Here is an 18,965-nt window from a genome sequence, read left to right as displayed (position 1 = left end):
TTGGCCAGTTTACCTTCGTACCTCATTTTTTTCTCTGCGTATTTCCTTCTTAGTAATCCTCTGTTGTTCTTTAAAAGCTTTCCAGTCCTCCATTTTCCCACTTATCTTTGCTATGTTATATTTTTTCTCTTTTAACTTTATATGTTTCTTAACTTCCCTCGTCAGCCACGACCACCCATGCCTCATCCTAGGATCTTTCTTCCTTTTTGGAATGAACTGATCTTGCAACTTCTGCATTATACATAGAAATATCTGCCATTGTTCCTCCACTGTCATCCCTGCTAAGGTATTGCACCATTGAACTTTGGCCAGCTCCTCCCTCATAGCTCCATAGTTCCCTTTATTCAACAGAAATATTGTCACTTCAGATTGTACCCTCTCCCCCTCAAATTGCAGATTGTAGCTTATTGTATTATTGAAGCTTATTGTAGTATGGTCACTACTTCCCAATGGCTCCTTCACTTCGAGGTACCTGACCAATTCTAGTTCGTTGCACAATACCAGATCCAGAATTGCCTTCTCCCTGGTCGGCGCCAGCACCAGCTGTTCTAAGAATCCATCTCTGAGGCACTCCACAAAGTCTCTTTCTTGAGGTCCAATACCATCCAATACCATCCTGATTCTCCCCATGTTGAAATCCCCCATAACAACTGTAGTAACATTTTGTTTTTTCACTTTCTCCAAGCATGTTGAAATCCCCCATAACAGCTGTAGTAACATCTTTGCGACAGGCCAATTTCAGCTCCTGGTTCAACTTACATCCGACAGCCAGACTACAGTTTGGGGGCCTGTAGATAACTTCCAAGAGGGTCTTTTTACCCTTAGTATTTCTCAGCTCTATCCACACTGACTCTACATTTCCTGATTCTAGGTCCCCCCGCACAAGGGACTGAATATCATCCCTTATCAACATGGCTACCCCACCCCCTCTGCCCGTCAGTCTGTCCTTATGATGGCATGTGTAGCCTTGAATATTCATTTCCCAGGCCCTGTCCACTTGAAGCCACGTCTCAGTTATCTCCACAATATCGTATCTGCCAATTTCCAAAAGAGCCTCAAGTTCATCCATCTTATTTCTAATGCTTCGTGCTTTCATGTATAGTATTTTTAATTTGTTACTGCCCTCACCCTTCCCATCAACTCCTATTTCACTCAACCTTACAGCATGATCCCTTTCTGAGTTTTCTGCCTCATTAATACAGTTGTCTTTCTTGACTTCCCTTGTTCTAACTTTCCCTTTAATTTCCTTCTTAAACATCCAATTTGTCCCCTCCCCCCCGCTACTTAGTTTAAATGTAGCTGTGTTGCAGTAGCAAACCTGCCTGCCAGAATGCTGGTCCCTAACCTATTAAGGTGCAAGCCGTCTCTCTTGTAGAATTTATACTTACCACAAAACATACCCGAGTGATCCAAGAATTTAAATCCTTGCCTCCTGCACCAGTTCCCAGCCACACATTCAAGTCCATTATCTCCCTGTTTCTGGCCTCTCCAGCCCGAGGAACTGGAAGCAAACCGAAGATAATCACCTTGGACGTCCTGCTTTTCAGCCTTCTTCCTAATTCTCCGAAGTCCTGCTGTAGTATGTTCCTCCTTTTCTTCCCGACAGCATTTGTGCCGACATGTACCACCACCTCTGGCTCCTCACCTTTGTCCTTGAGGATTTCCTGCACTCTGTCTGTGATGTCTTTAGCCCTGGCACCAGGAAAGCAACACACCATCCTTAAGTCCCGTCTGCTGCCACAAAAACCCCAGTCAGTTCCTCTCACTATGGAGTCCCCTATTATCTTGTTAAATGTCTGTAAATACATCTTGTCCCTGGGTGCCATTCAACTCTTTTTTGAAACAAAACAACAAACAGTATATCAATGGCATCTCTGTGAGATCTAACTGGCAAAGAACAACTTGTCCATTGGCTACATTACTACAGTCTCAGCATCCCAAAACAAGAACTTCATTTTGAAGTGTTGCGAGACATCAGAAATCCAATGAGGTCAAAAATGTGGCTTTTTGTTAGTCTTTTCACCAAGATGATGTTCATTAATCAGTTTAAATCATTTCTATTGGGAGAGACTACAACCATAAAAAAGCAAAAGTAAAAATAGCAGACACATCTTTTTTGAAGGATGCATCTTAATATATTATATGTTGCACAGATTAGGCAAAACAAACTGAGTAGGAGGCCATATTATTTGCCCTACCACAACAGAACTTTCTGGTGGGCAAACTCATTTCACGGTCACATTTTTATAGGTTTGTGCACTTTTCTCAGTCAAATTCCAAACAATCCAAATATATTTGTCTACACAAATCAAACTGTGTGTTAAAACTGATACATAAAGTTACACTAACTTTCAACTCCAATGTTGTGGAAAGAGTGATCAAATGGTATAGGTCAGCACGGCTCCCTCTATCACTCCATCCACCTCAGAGGGAAATGAAGGGGTGGAGAATTGGCTCAAGTGCTGCCAGTTATGTACAACAAAGGAAATTTCCCACTGATCCTGCATAGGTTAGTGGGGTTATATGTGGGGGTTTCCAATAGATTATGTCCGCCAGCTTACACCGAGCAAGAATGCTAATATTCTGATAGCCTTTAGATCTTCAGCAGGGCCTTACTATCCAACTCCATGTGAAATGAACAGAGGTAAATCTCAGGTTTGAGAGTGTGGTGCTGGAAAAGTACAACAGGTCAGGCAGCAACTGCGGAGCAGGAGAATTGATGTTTTGGGCAAAAGCCCTTCATCAGGAATTGATGAAGGGCTTTTGCCCAAAATGTCGATTCTCCTGCTCCTCAGATGCTGCCTGACCTGCTGTGCTTTTCCAGCACCACACTCTCGACTCTTATCTCCAGCATCTGCAGTCCTCACTTTCTCCTAGGAAATATCAGGTTGTTTAGTGTAAAGAAAGAAGTATGCATATTTATAAATCACTTTCATGGCTTCAGGTCCAAAGTGCTTCACAGTCAATGAAGTGACATTGCTAAAATGTAGCAAATATAATGCATTACTGATTTCTGATTTGCAATGCTAATTTTATACCTCGGTGGTTGCAACTGGGTGACAGGTTGAAATTCCACCATAACCTCACATGTCTGTAAATACGATCTAAATCCTAAGCCCCAGTGGAAGCAGGCATGAAGACAAGTGAAATTGCTGGGCAGTTTGCTGATTCCCCAGCTCCATCGTGTTCCCAGGCTGCATTTGCTGATATCACAATTATGGAAGGTGTGCAAGATATTACGGAACCTGCATCCATTATTTAATGGCATATGCTATATAATTTGTGTATTGCAATTGATTCGTCACTAATGCTTGATTTCATATACATCTTACATTTTTTGAGAAAATGTCTAATAGTGACCATGTAACCTTTGCTGATTTATAAAAAAATCCATTTGATTCACTAATGTGCTTTCGAGAAGGAAATCTGCCAAACCTTACCTGGTCTGGCCTACATGTGGCTACACACTTACAGCCTCTGAGCAATTAAGGATAGGCAATAATTAGTAGCCTAGCCAGTGATACCTACATCCCATGAGTGAATAATAAAAAAAATCATCTGATTACTGCCTGTTCGTTTCAATATTTACTTTTCACTTTGGGTTGATTTACAACATTGACATATGTGCCTGGAGGAGAAAGGGCAGGGTACTGGATTTAAACAGATAGCTTAGTGGTAATGGAATGAATTGGGCCTATTAAACTCCTAAAAGATATCTCAGGATATTCATGTTAGATTGTGATAATATAGTGCTGACACTTCCTTGACGTGGATGTGTTACAGCCAACTGAGGGGGAAAACTACACATGCACAGAAAAATGCACTTGTGCGAAGATGCCAAGGATGCTTTCAGGTTGGCATTTGGCAATTTTGTCTCTCCCAGGAGGGGATCTATAAAATGGTGGGGGAAGCAGCAGAACTACCCACTTGCAAGTGGTTTGCTGCAAATTCATTTAATGTCCATTCAAAGCCAATTACTGGAATCGAACTGGGATTCTCCTGCTGTCCTCATCCTGACCCCCTCCCCCCAGGTGGCAAGAAACAGGGCAAGTGACTGGTGATGGCATGCTGTAAACAGACCGCAGGTCAGGGCATTCCTTCAGGCAGGCTGAGAGACCCTCTCTGATTAATACCTGTAGTTACAGGTGACCTGGTAAAAGAAGTTTCTTTTTGTAGTGATGTAATAGTGGTCCAGCTGATAATAAATCATAAATTAAGAAAAACTTGTTTTTAAAGTTGGAGAGAAGGTGAGTTGCCTTTTCCCTCGTGTACTTGCAAGGGCGGTCTGCTATTTTAGAGCTGAAAACCCCTTCTGACCAATTCGGAGAGAATCAGAGGTGAATTTCTCTGCCCCAACAGTGTGGATTTCTGATCCCTATTTGACTGCGTGGGTGAGCCTTGAAGGTCATCGGAAAAATCCTGCCCTCTGATTACTCGCTTGAAGCAGACTCTGAACAAAACTTTAATTTTGTTTCTGCTCAGTTTCTTGAAATATAACATCATTGCTGTGTTTGCTAGTTTGTGTAGTGTTAGCCCAGCAATTAGCTCAAGGCTTTTTCATGTTGCAACAGTCCATTAAGTTTGTTGCTACTATAAAAAGCTCACAGAGCTGCAGTGAAGTCATTTGATTTTTAAAATAATTTAGTACAATCTGTTACCATTGAGTTAGAACCACAGTAAATTCAAAAACATTAGCAGTGTGCGTGGTTAAAAGCAAAAACCTTACCAGATTCACCAATGATTCCTGTCAGTATGAAACCATAATGAGAACAATACAAACATGCATATCCTGATAGTTAAGCAGTTGCCTGGCAACCGAAGAGCTAATAGAGCTTCAGTAGTTACTGATATAATTTTTCAAATGTTCACAGCAAGCAAAACCAGTAATAAAGGGATTTCACAATGAAATGTAGTGTAGACAGAGCAGCTCTGACATGTACATAATGTAGACTTAAAATACATTTCTTTATAATGATATAAGTCTCCCCACTAAAATATTTATGCACATTCATAGAATTACAAATTTGAGAACAAGGCTATTCAACCCATTGTGCTTATGCTAGTGCTTTGAGAGAACTATCTAATTAGTTCCACTTCTCTGCACTTTCTCCAAGATAGATTCTTGGGGACAATGGAGGTAATGAGTGGGAACAGGAGAAAAGCCAACGTAAGTGACACTATGACTACAAATATAGAGCTAAGAATGGATTCAAGTGAGAGCAGTCCTATTTAGCTCCATGACAGGGGAAAGACAGCAGAATAGGATGGTGTGGTCATCCAGTGAAAGGCTGCATACAAGTCGAGTGGGAAACCTTACCCTCAGTGGAGTTGCATAGTATGTCATAGAGTCATAGAGTCACATAGTATGGAAACAGACCCTGCGATCCAACTAGCCCATGCTGACCATAATCCAAACTAAACTGGTCCCACCTGCCTGCTCCTGGCCCAAATCCCTCCAACCTTTCCTATTCATGTAGTTACCCAAATGTCTTTTAAACATTGTATTGTGCCCACATCCACCACTTCCTCAGGAAGTTAATTCCACATACAAACCACCCTATGTGTAAAACATTTGCCCCTCGTATCTTTTTTAAATCTCTCTCTTCTCACCTTAAAAAATGTGTCCCCTAGTCTTGAAATACCCCATCCTCAAGAAAAGACTTCTATCATTAACCCAATCTATACCCATCATGATAATATAAATATCTCTCAGGTCACCTATATTGAACCCCATTTGCCACTTTTCAACCAATTCACCCATTTGATCAAGAACTCTTTGTAATCTTAGAATCTGGAATTTTGAAAAGTTAGTTACAGTTGGGTTTGGATGCCCTGATACTGTGTTAGAGGTGGGAATATGATTCAGTTCTGGGGAAGGTGAGCATGGACTTGGGAGATGAAAACATGGCCAAGTACTTCAGAGAAGAGTGGAAAGTTGGACATTGGATGATAGTTTGCATGAATAATGGAGGCAAATTTAGATTTTTTTGAGGCCAGGATATAGACAGCAAATTTAGGTAAAGAAGGGAAACATCTGAAGAGAAACAATTGTTACTAATATTGAGTACAATGGGGATTGGGAAGGAAAGCTGTATTGTATAATGAAACACAGAAGGTATTGATTGTTATGCAATGTATTTTATACATATACATAAAATGGTGAAATTTGTAGTTGACATTTGAGACATTGAACATTGCTAGCCATTAGGGTATCATCATTCTACCATGAAACTTTACAATGTCATTGCAATTTTAACACTTAAATTTTCCCAAAAGATTGGTAAGGTATTTTAACATGGAAGTAAGACGATAACCTAAGAAATGCTGTTTTACAAATCTGTAAATTATACCATACTTGCATGTGTGATATATTCTCATTATTTGTGAACTTGGACTTACAAATAGGAATAAAAAAAGATTTTTATTTTATGTTCTGTGAAAGTGACCTGTTTTTTATAAAAAAACAATGGACACAAGTCATTTTGAGCAGTGAACTAAAGACAGTAAGACAGTACTGTTTCTAACACAATATTGACTTAGCTAAATGACTCGATCAACTACCCTGGGTTGTGAACTGATGAAATACAAAGTTTAACTTTTATGATGTAGGAAAAGACTGATAGCATGGCACCACGAGTATAGTTTGTCCAAAAGAAAAGAAATAATTTTAGCAGAAGCACATTTAAAAACAAATGTTTAGAAGTCTCCAGATTGTGAGAGTTTAGTTTATTGAAGTCTTCAGGCCATGAGAATTTGTAGAAATTTCCAGGCTTACAGAATAGATAAGATATTTTCAGGACCACAGAAATAAAATTAAGTCCTCAGCAATTTGAGGAGAAGGACTGGAAAGAATCATTTGAGTAACAAATTAAAGAGTTTAACTAAAATTGATAGTTCACTGGGATTGAGCGACTGTGAGGGATATTGCTGGGAAAAGGTTGAATCTTTTTGTTGCTTATGTTAAGACCTTTGTAAATTGTCATCCAGATATATCTATATGTAAGCACAACCATTTTTTCTTTCTGTATGATAAATTTGTGTTCTTTTGTTACAGAACATTGGCAGCCTCATGTGATTTTGTTTAGTAACTGATCACTACAGTAGTGACAATCACAAACAAAAATAAAACTTATGATCTAGCAAGTCAGGTTTTACCCAGACATCTGACTTGTGTAGTATACCATCAGCTGGGATCATTATACATGACAATCTTCGGCCTGCTACTGTGACTAAAGGAAACTGATTTAGCACAGTTGGCTAGATTGGTGGTTTGCAGAGCAGTGTGATACCAACAGGGTGGGTTCAATTCCTATCACTGGTTAGAGGTTACTATGAAGGACTCTCCTTCACACCCTCACCAGAGGTGTGGTGGCGCACAGGTTAAATTACCATCTGTTATTTCTCTCTCATGAGGGAGTAGCCCCTTTGGTTTGGTTAGACTATGATGAGACAACTGTAACTATGATAACAACATTTCAAAACATGTTAGTTAACACTTTCCTTAAAATTATCTCCAAGACTAGCCATGACTAATATTAAATACAGTACCTGCAAGATTAATGTGTAATAAAAATATGAAAACTTAAAAGAAAGTAATATCTGACAATAAAATTATATTAACACAAAATACAAATAAATTAATTGACAAAGTAGTCGAAATTTTATCTTAAGTACATAAATTGCAACATATGTGACTAAAAATTAAATTTCTTGACTCTATCATATTTACTTAAGCAAGTATATCACGTGCTTTACTTTGTATCTTTATCTCAAATCCGTCAGTGTTTACAGGGACTAAAAGTAGGTTACTGCTTGTGAATGACACAAAGAGAAGGGCATGATGAATCTTGTATGGTAGGGTTGTCAGAACACATTAAGAAGTACATTAGTAATGCTATTGGTAATGCCACCATGGATCTCATTAATTATTCAGCTTGAAAATAAAAATTTGATGCAACTCATGGTTCAGAAAATCAAAATCAAACTCATTGCAAAATGCATCGACTGATTTGATGAGAATTGTTAAGTATGAATTAATTGCATTCTGCCACCAATTTAGAAACTGTAAAATTAGTTCAAGAATTTAACATCACTGAGAGCCATTCGAACACCTGGGGCCCAGTAATAATGAACATGAATTTCATGGTAAATTGTACAAGAAAAATAAGCCCCGTCAAATCTCATGCTTCTTGTAATCTATGACATTGTTCAACTGAAATGTCATTTTTACAGAGCAACACTTTTAGTTTTACTTTGATTTACAATCAATGCAGGTTTTAACTCCTACACCAACCAACACTTATTGACAAGCTTCCCAGAAGGAATGGATACCATCCTTTTACAATGAACTCATCCACTTGCAGTATTAAATGAGATTCTTAATGTAGCATGGAAATGTTGATGATTTGGTATTAATAATTCTTCAGGCTTTCCAATATCTCACTGGTATAATTCAGTTTTGAGTTAATCTTGTTTATTTCCACCCTGCACAAAGTCGGTTCACTTCATAATAATGTGGTTACATAACTTATTTGCATTAATTATACAAACCATGTCTGAGTTCCCTTGGTCAATATACTTCTAAAACTTCACTGATACTCCAATGCAGTATTGACAGATTACTGCGTTGTCACAGTTGGTCACTTTGGGAGGATATAAAAAACTCCACAGCATTATGTTTGGGAAGTCAGAGTCTTCTTGTCACAATCCTTCCTCAATTAGCACCCGAGAAACAAATGATCAGACAGCATTTTGAGGCAACTTATATGCAAAATGGCTGTCTCAGTTACCAATACGACAATAATGCCTGCAATATTTGGATAACTGTGTGACAAGTGCTTTAAAATGTTTCCCCAGAAATTGATAAGGGACTGCTTGCTCCTGTTCTTGCTTCTATTTCGGAAAAGTGAAGAGAGATACTATGTTCATCTCAATGCAGATTGCCTCAATCTCTTGTTATGTGCATAAATTGACATTGTAAACCATTTACCATTTAACAGAATAAACGTGTACATGTGGGTACATTTAAAGGGATTAGAAAATTAGTATGATGTAAAAATATTGCGGAAGTCTCACCTGCTCTAGAGATGTGTAATAACATCACTGAATAGGTCATTTAGAAAAATAGATTTAAAAATAAAACTAATTAATCTAAAGAAATATTAAAGTCAACGCAAATAAGACTGCCTTTTAATCATCTGATTCTTTGAGGTGCTTAACATGAAAGAAACAAAGAGATGGATGGGGATCTAAAGCAAAATTGTCTTGTAGTGTCAAATAATAACATTACTGAGGACACTCACCTGCTGAATATTTATTTTGACAAGATGATTGCAAAGAGGATCAAAGGTTATGGGGATAAGGAGGGAGAATGGGGTTGACAAACTTATCAAGCATGACTGAATGGCGAAGCAGGCTCGATTGGCTGGATGGCCTAACTTTTGCTCCTATGTCTTGTGGTCTTATAACAAAGTGGTCTTTGATGAAAGATTATCGGGATGTACCCGAATATAGAATTGGTGTTAAAGTCAGGTCATACAATCATAGAGTCCCTACAGTGTGATGGCAGGCCATTTGGCCCATCAAGTCCACACTGATCCTCCAAAGAGCATCCCACCCCTATAATCCTGCATTTCCCATGGCTAACCCATCTGGCCTACACATCCCCAGAGACCGTGGGCAATTTAGCATGGCCAATACACCTAACCTGCACATCTTTGGACAGATAGTCATGATCATATTAAATGGCAGATTAGGCTGAAAAGGCCGAGTGGCCTACTCTTGTTCCTTGGTTGTACATGTGTTTAATGACAAGAGCTGATTTGAAATTATTGAACTAGGCTCTGAATTAGAGATTTTGTGAGATGTGTGGGTTATTAAGAACCGTGAAGCATTACATCTCAGGGCAACTTTTCTGAATTTTGACCTCTCCCACAAGAAGGTCTGTCAACTGCTGGGCCAAAACCAACAAAAAAAATGTATATGCATTAAGAAAGATTGATACATTTTTCTAAACTTAAAAGTTGGAAAATAGTTGGATGCTAAAATTCCTCAGACCACAATCTAGTTGTAACTGCTGAGACTGTGCTTCATCAATGCCGTGTTGGTACTGGTTCAAATGAGACTCAACTCAGAATTGCACTAATTACTTTGTTTGCCAACAAGGCAAAACTCTGCATCATGTTTCCTCATGATAACACATGCTACAATCAATCATATTCCTGCCATCTTAAAATATGTATTTTGATTGCTGAAGTTGAAGTTTGAACATGTATGAGACTCATACCATTTTTCCTGTCCACTATTTTATTCAGACATTAATTGTCTATTGTAAATGGAGTGGTACAATAAATGGATGCAACACAAGCGTAGTAAATGTTAATACGCAATCTTCATCGACAAAATAAAAGAAATCATTCAAAGTAAAATTTTCATGAACATTTGCATGTGAGCCATTTCTTTCTATGATTAACTGTGTTCTTGAAACTAGTCAGTTACTGATTGACAGTTTTAGCCACCAAATCAGGAGACATATTTTTCTGAAGTACTGATTAAAACACTACTAATTGTTATTATTTATGAATTATCAACATTATTTATCTGTCCTTATTGGCAAAATCTACTATATTCACTGCACAACTACAAGCTTACAAAAGATTCTTGAGTGAATTTTCACTATTATCAAGTGATACTTGGCAAGGACATGTAAGGTGTGGATACTCTTAAGATTATACAACTCAGACAGCTCACTGATAACTAAACGTGCTCCTGAGTATCCAGTTAAGCAAGTAATCCACCCACACGCAACATTCTATTGCACTTAATTAAGAACGTCACTACATAATTGCAGAAACACTCGTGAGGCAGTTAGTTTGTACTACACTTCATGCAAATCAAAATTAAACCAACAATGTTTAAGTTTTTAGTAAAGAATCACAGAACTTTTGGGACATTGCAGTAAAGGAAGAGGTCAATTGGCCCACAGTGTTTGCACTGGCTGAACAAACTAACCACCTATGCTAATCTCATTTACCAGGTTTATGATTATAGCATTCCAGGTTACAGCACGTCAGGTACAGATTCACGTTCCTTTTAAATGAGTTCAGTGTTTTGACATCAAGTACCAAACTTGGCAGTGAATTTTAGACACTGTTCACTCTGTGGATGAAAAAGGCTTTTCCTCATATCTCTACTACTCCTTCCAAGTTCATCTTAAATGTGTGGGCCCTGGTAATTGACCTCTTTGCTAGGAGAATTAGGTCTTCCTTGTCCACTCAATCAAAGCTATACATTATTTTATATATCTCCAACTAAACAGCCTTTTGACTTCTTCAATTCAAAGAAGAACAACCCTAGCTTATCTAATCTTTTTTATACCTGCAATTTTCAAGCCCTGGCAATATTCTTGTAAATCTTTGTACTTTCTATTTAGGATAATTTATCTTTCTAGTAATATGGAGACCAGAATTGTACACAAAACTCTAGCTTTAGGTTAACAGTGCCTTATGTAATTTCAGAAATATATTCCTGCTCTTGAATTTGATATCTCACCCAGTGAAGGAAAGCTGCCTTATGTCATCTTTACCATCTCATCTGCCTGTTGTGCTACCTTTAGTCCAAGGTTTCTCACTTCCTCTAACCCTCTCAGGACCCTCCCAATTCTTGTGCATTCCCTTGCTTTGTTTGCTCCCCTCAAATGCATAACTTCGCAGTTCTCCAGATTGAATTTCATTTGTCGCTTTTCTGTCCATTTGAACAAACCATTGGTATCTTTCTGCAATCTACAGCCATCCTCTTCACTATGAACTATCTAGTCAATTTTCCATTGTCTGCAGATTTCCCAATCATGCCTCCAACATTTAAGTATAAGTCACTAACATATATGATAAAGAGCAAAGCACCTAAAATAAGCCTTGCGGAACACCAATGGAAACTGCTTTCCTTTCACATAAACATTCAATGACTGTTGAATGTCTAAATCAGAAAAACACACATGACTCGATATTAACCCCTGCCTCCATGTCCAAGGGGATTGAGGTGCACAACAGATTGGAATTGGAGCAGAATAGGTACTTCCCCATTTGTGTCACTCTCTTGCTGGGCCATCATTCAGACCCTGATGTATTTGGTTCCTCTGAGTTGTGTAGTGTTGTTGGTGTCAGGGAAAGCTGACAGCAGGTCACTTTAAGGCCAGAAGTGGCCCAACAAGGTAATTTGTTAAACATTTTACTGTTTTCTATGTTGCTTAGTAGGATCAAAGTGCTCTGGGCTCAAAAGAGAAGCAATTAGTACATCTCGGGGGAAAAAAAGCAGTAATACTTGGAATGGGATGTATTAATCATGCTGGAGCTCCATTTTGAAGTATGAAAAGTGATTTGGACCAGTCAGTATCACTCCTGGGGTTTACTATTTGTTTTCCTTCTGAGCTATCTCAAGTGTTCTTCATTCCCTGACTGTCAGCTTGTCTCAAACCTGCTGCTTGGATTAATAGGATGGTCTGTGGTTTCATCCTCTTCCAGTTCAAATTCTTGCTTCCACCTATTAGTTGGGGAATGATTTCTGCAGAATCAGGTTAGAGATCTGGATCTACGGTACTAGACCTAAATTTATAATAGATATGTTAAGCCTCTCTGACTAAGCTAGAGTCTCCTAAAATAATAAAAAAGTCAACTCTTGCACATTTCTGAAAACTACTTGGGAGAAAAATTATTGGAGCACTTTACTATCTTGTTTCACTTCAGTCAGACTCTCAAAACATTGGGCCATAATGTGAACAGGATGCAGCACAGTTGGGCGGAGCATACTCTATCATAACTAGTTTTTGCAGCAGAGGGGATTATGAGTCATGTAAGCACTGCTATTGACTGATTGGTATGAACTGAACTGTTATTTTATCTCAGAATAGGTCTGAAGGCAGAAATTATGTTAGAAAAGCTGCCAGTGTCCAGCCCAACCAGAGTTGGCAAACTTAAGTTAAAATAGTCCAGCCACACGTCATCATAACTATGCAAATTTATCACTTGCTCAATTCCCCCATTCCTCAATCACACTTACATTCAAATTGGGCCTGCAGCCAAATTCTGCATTGAGATGAAATGTTTCTGATTCTTTAAATGCATCAATATTCTTCCATGTTGATGCTCATATTAAGGAGTAGTTACACTGTTTTGCTCACAACAAGAGTTTTAAATCATATTAATAGCAATGTTATGCTTTTATGAGTACAGATGAAAGTGTCTTTAGTCAAAATATCCTATTCTCAGCTCACTGTATATTAAACATGCATAAATCTCAAAGTTATTTATTTTAACACTATCCTAGCAGACATTTGTGCTTCTAATAGTAATTTGAAATGAACCAAATATGACTAAATTTTTTGTTACAGTGGGATATTAAACATTTCTTCTTTTGACTTTTATTTGGTCAATGTGACATTGTTCACAATGGTTTCTCTTTTCCCAGCTTCCCAGGAATAAGTGATCCCTAAATTTTATTGTGCTTCAAGTACTTGTAATCAAAACAAGATTTTACATAGGTGAGAAAGTACAGATGACATTATGATAGCAATTATAGAAGCCATTGTGAATAAACTTTATTTGTTAGCAGAAGCAATGCACGTATAGCTACTTATATAGAGCTAGCACTGCACCTTTCTGCTAATTTCAGGTGAGATTTCTGAATACAACTCCCTGTACATAGACTGTTTTATGAAGTACTGTCCATGTTGAGCTGTGCTCTGTGATTCTTGACCCATAAGTACAATGGATCACTTAAAAGTTTGGACAACTTTAGTATGAGTAGGTTGGGCCATGTAAAATAAATGCTGTATTTAACTGCTCAGTAGCAACAAACGTTGACCCTGGAAGTATTCAAAGTAAGTGTACCAAATTGGCTGAAATTGAGCTGGGTACTCGAGGATTAGCTCCTCCATCTTTCAATTAAAAGCTTATTTGCATAGGAAGTGCCAGAGATCTCATCTCTTAAAATGTATATTCAGCTAAGGAACAGAAGCAGGTTTGGAGTTCCAGGTTAATATTGTGAAATCTATTCTTTCTTCAAAATAATCATAAGCCACAACCTCCTTTTTTTTCCCCAGAGTCCTTCAACACTCCAGAAGGTTATGCCAACCTTACCTGATTTTCTGGAACCTTTATTATGAAATTATTCAAGCCACTGGTTTCAAATGATAATTTTTTATGATCATAAGGTGAGGGTCACTCCTGTTGCAGAACACTACTTCTGCATCCACCATCAACATCCAGCTTTGGATTAGATGGTGCATAAATTTCCTCACCTACTTCAGCATATAGCACTTAAGTCCTCTAGAGTGACAGTTCCATTTCCCACACCATCCTAATTTGATATTTAATGCAAACAATTGCCAAATTTAATAACTTTCTGGAGTAGGAGCAATGTCCACCAGGAGTTGGGTTGAGTACTTCCAAACTAATTCCATGTAAGGCTTTCTTTACAACTCCCAGAAAGAGACTTTCTTCTAAATGTCTGGCTCAATGCAGTTGAGGCTCCACAAAGGTATTGGGCTTGATTTTGTGACCATGGATTACCTCCACTTTATCGAATCTCTCTGGTCTGGTTAAATCTGGCTACAAAGGGTGGGTGAGATGCTGCACCAGTTTCCTGAACAAGTCTGTTAACTCACTGCTCCAATGTTGAGTGCAGTTCATAACACAATAGTAAGAAAACTTAGCTGGATTTATGCCAAGATCAACATTTGTTCATGTTATTTTTGGACCTTTAAATTGTGCTTAGGCTGGAAAAAGACAGACTAGCGCTGACATCACAATGGCCCAGGATGTTACATCCATTGATATTCCATATCTCTTTGTAGGAAAGTAGCTGGTATCCACTTGATGCTTCTGTCCGATGGCATGGGTGAGATCGAAAACTTGCGTGATTCATCATCCATCGTCGCCACCACCCCATCACCTTTCAAACACGAAGCTTTTGTTGTGATATGTCATGACAACTTTTTGGTCTTTGCTATAACAAATAATACACAAACATATTGTCCAATAGAAAAAGAACTTACTCTCCTATACAAACAGCAATTCCACAAGGTTAGCATTAAAAAGTTGTACAACTAAATGGAAATCCAGTAAAGAAGAATGAATGAAATAATTTCCATTATGTATCTTATTTTAAGAACTGTATTCAGGAGAGCAAGGGAAAAATATATTTAAAATATATTTTCAGCAATTAAAAATAAAGTTTTTCTTCATGAGAAATCTAAATTCTTTGTTATGCCACAAAATCATTCTCCAAATTTTACATGAAAACACAAACCATTAACTTTTACAATGTTGTACTTTGTAATCCAACAGTGACTACCATCTCCAGAATTATCCAAACACTTTAAAATCCATGCCAAAGTTAAAGAACAATGACTTGCAACACAATCTATTCAACCCAATTGGAATGGTACATCTAAAGGCAGCACAGTGGGTGGATAATCATGCACAACTGCCACATTCTTCTCCTATGCCTTATATCCATATTAAAATGATGCATTAAAAGTTTTTTTTTAAAATCACAATATCAGAACAACAATTTTCAACTTTTGGTTCACCATTGCAAATGTTTAAAAGTGAAAATACATTTTGATTTATGCATTACAGGTTGGAGTTTTGTAAGTACTATATTCGTATTCTTTGTTCATCTCAGACTAACTGGATGCCCACAACAACAATGCTAAACCCACGAATACAACAAATAACATATTAACATTTGTATGACTTCTGGTTTCAGGGAACTAAACCATAGACAACAATAATAATTTTTAAAAGACCTTTACTCTACTATGTTTTAATTGGTATATATATAAATTAAATAGCTCATGGATAACCCTTGGATATGATTTATATCTTGTATGATGCTGGCCATTGCTTACTTAGAACTAGCTAATTGTTGAAGGATCAGGTCAGCTCACGATTAGGATGTAAGTGATATGCCAGGGACCTTCATAATGTAATAAACACTATCTGATGCAACATAGGATTTCTTCAAAACAGACCTGCAAAATGTGCACAATCAACTCATTTCTGATCCTTCAAAGTATCACAACGTACTGAATGGGAATTAGATTGTTTATGTGATACTTACTGGTGTTGGTTTGCATGGTTCGAACTGTGGTTGCTATAGGTGGAGGAGACACTGAGCGGACAGATGCATTGTCATCATCCTGAGAACAGCCAGCCTGGATTGCTCTTAGATAGCTGTGACTTCTTGAGCGGAAACAGCCAGGTATGGGCAGGTCCAGAGCATCCACTGCTTGGGAGTCCATCTCGCTGAAGACAGACTCACAGATATTTTCATATTGATTGCTGAAATCCATTTCTCTCTCCTTCAAATGTAATAAAGTGAAACAGAGTGTGGATTAAGCAATGAAAAGATAACTAAATACAATGTTTGATACCTTTAGTCATAGTTAAGCAGTCAATGAAAATTTAGTCACATCACGGCCACACACCTGTCCGAATGATATAACATTGTTTGCACTGCACAGGACCTGAGGGGATATTGACTTCAGAAGATGATATAATGAGCGACGACTAAAAGCTTGTTCAAAAAAAAAAATTGAGAGACTTTTAATACAGATAGAAATATAAAGATGTTGAGAAATTTACTGATGGAAACCTCAGTGACTGAAAGCATGGGTTCTAATGCTGGACTGAAGATACTGACAGAAGAAGAGATCAATAAGGTTGGAGGATAGGGAGGTAAAATCCAAGAACAGACTCCTGAGTGAGGGAGCCCCAAGGCTATACAAAGATTTACACAAAAACAATAAAGTTTTTTATTTCAGTCATGGGAGATCCAGAAGCCAACAAGGTTAGTACAGAAAGTGATAGATCATTAGCAGGGCATGACATGGGCTGCAGGGATTTAGATGGATTGATATTTGCAGATAGCGGAGAATGAGAATTTGACCAGGAGGACATTAGAGCAGTTGGGGCTTGAAATGAAAGAACCACCAACACCATGTTTGGGTTTCCTGTAATCAACATTTTGAATGTTACTTTTAGACAGAATCTTAACAGGGGTTTCAAAACTGTGGCTACAAAAACATGATAGAAGCCGAGTCCATTGGAATAAGGGGGCTTACTTCTTGATCTGTGTAAAGGCTGTCTATAAGACTCAAGTTATAAGTAGCAACTCACATGAAACTCAGTAACACCTATTACCCTGCACTTTGCTTGATTGCTATTTAAATGACCAGTTCAATATAATTCTCCTTGCTAACTGCTGATGATTTACAATAGTGTTACATGAAAAAGGATAAGAGGATATATGTGTGAAGCTTACATGTTGGCACACAGCAGCAGGACTAATTGCCTGTTACTTTGCTTTGGATTCTATGTAATTCTATGTAACATTGGACCATTCATTGCTGGCATACTTTGACAGTAATATGTATGACCTACAAGGTGACTAAGGCTGCATCTCCTTCCCCGTCAACATAAAGTCGAGTTGTTAATTCAGAAACGGGAAGTGTTGCATGAAGTAGATTGGCTGTACATCAAATAATCATGAAGGGTTAAAACTCAGGACAAAAGGGATTTGGAAATCATTTTTACATCAAGCAAGTTGAATTGGATGAGTGGAGAATTTTTATTTTTAGTCATACACTAAAAGCCATTTGGCCAGAAAGCTGTCATCTAGCTCATCGTGCCTATGCCTGGTCTTTTATACAAATATCTGAATTCCCCCATAACCCTGCAATATTTCTTCTTCAAATGTATCTCTAACTTCCATGAGAAAACTACTACTGAATCCACTTCTATCATCCATTCAATACTACTATGTAAACTAAAGAATTATATTTTGGCAAAAAAGTAAATTTGACTGTCACAAATAAGTGAAAACATTTGACCTGTTCTACACCTTTAACTAAACATGGAATAAAGCCGTCTAACCTTTTGCATCATGACTTCCCTCACGAAGTAGTAACTAAGTTGCTAAACTATAAATGGAAAAAACACATCTGTGAAAGACTTAAGTATCTGGTTCAAGTCAAATTGCCTTGATGATATTAAATCCTTAGAATATGCTTCCTCTGATGGGATGTTGGTCGGTGTGAGTCAGCTTTCATTAATGTAAGATTCTTAAACCATGTAAAGGAATATTGCTGCTTAACAGCTATAGATATATGTAAAACTAATACCACTTTGAGAAAGAAAATAGACTAATTCACGACTGAGTAATATTTCACTAAGGAAAAAGTGAGGACTGCAGATGCTGGAGATCAGAGCTGAAAATGTGTTCCTGGAAAAGAGCAGCAGGTCAGGCAGCATCCAAGAGCAGGAGAATCGACGTTTCAGGCATGAGCCCTACTTCAGGAATGAGGAAAGTGTGCCAAGATAAGATAAAAGGTAGGGAGGAGGGACATGGGGAAGGGCGTTGGAAATGCGATCGGTGGAAGGAGGTTAAGGTGAGGGTGATAGGCCGGAGTGAGGGTGGGGGCGGAGAGGTCAGGAAGAAGATTGCAGGTTGGGAAGGTGGTGCTGAGTTCGAGGATTGGAACTGAGACAAGGTGGGGGGAGGGAAAATGAGGAAACTGAAGAAATCTGAATTCATCCCTTGTGGTTGGAGGGTTCCTATGCGGAAAATGAGGCGCTCTTCCTCCAGCCGTCGTGTTGCTATGGTCTGGCGATGGAGGAGTCCAAGGACCTCCAGAACCATCCCTCCAGAACTACCCCTCTCTGAGGATATAACCCCACCCCCACTCCCAGCTCCAGCCACACACCAGGTCCTAGCTCCCAGCCCTGCTGTGTTTTCACCATCCTCCAGAACTACCCCTCTCTCAGGATAGCCCCCACGACGATCTCCATCCCCACGCCGAACCCCACCCCCACCCCAATCTCCGTCCCCGCCCCGATTCCCACCCCCATGCCTAACCCCGCCCCCACTCCCAACTCCAGCCCCACTCGCGGCCCTAGCTCCCAGCC

General features: G+C 38.6%; 1 protein-coding gene across 2 annotated transcripts in view; it reads right to left on the bottom strand.

Annotated features, from left to right (window-relative positions):
- The window catches only part of LOC122560192 (disks large-associated protein 4-like), a 589,090-nt gene that overhangs the window by 90,110 nt on the left and 480,015 nt on the right, over positions 1-18,965 (bottom strand). For both annotated transcript variants that reach the window (XM_043710586.1, XM_043710587.1), the window contains exon 9: positions 16,120-16,360. In XM_043710586.1, coding sequence (XP_043566521.1) covers positions 16,120-16,360 — 241 coding nt within the window. The remainder of the gene's footprint in view (positions 1-16,119; positions 16,361-18,965) is intronic.

This window comes from Chiloscyllium plagiosum, chromosome 20, assembly GCF_004010195.1.
Source record: "Chiloscyllium plagiosum isolate BGI_BamShark_2017 chromosome 20, ASM401019v2, whole genome shotgun sequence".
NCBI classification, from domain to species: domain Eukaryota; kingdom Metazoa; phylum Chordata; class Chondrichthyes; order Orectolobiformes; family Hemiscylliidae; genus Chiloscyllium; species Chiloscyllium plagiosum.
This window is presented reverse-complemented; position numbering and strand designations above follow the sequence as displayed.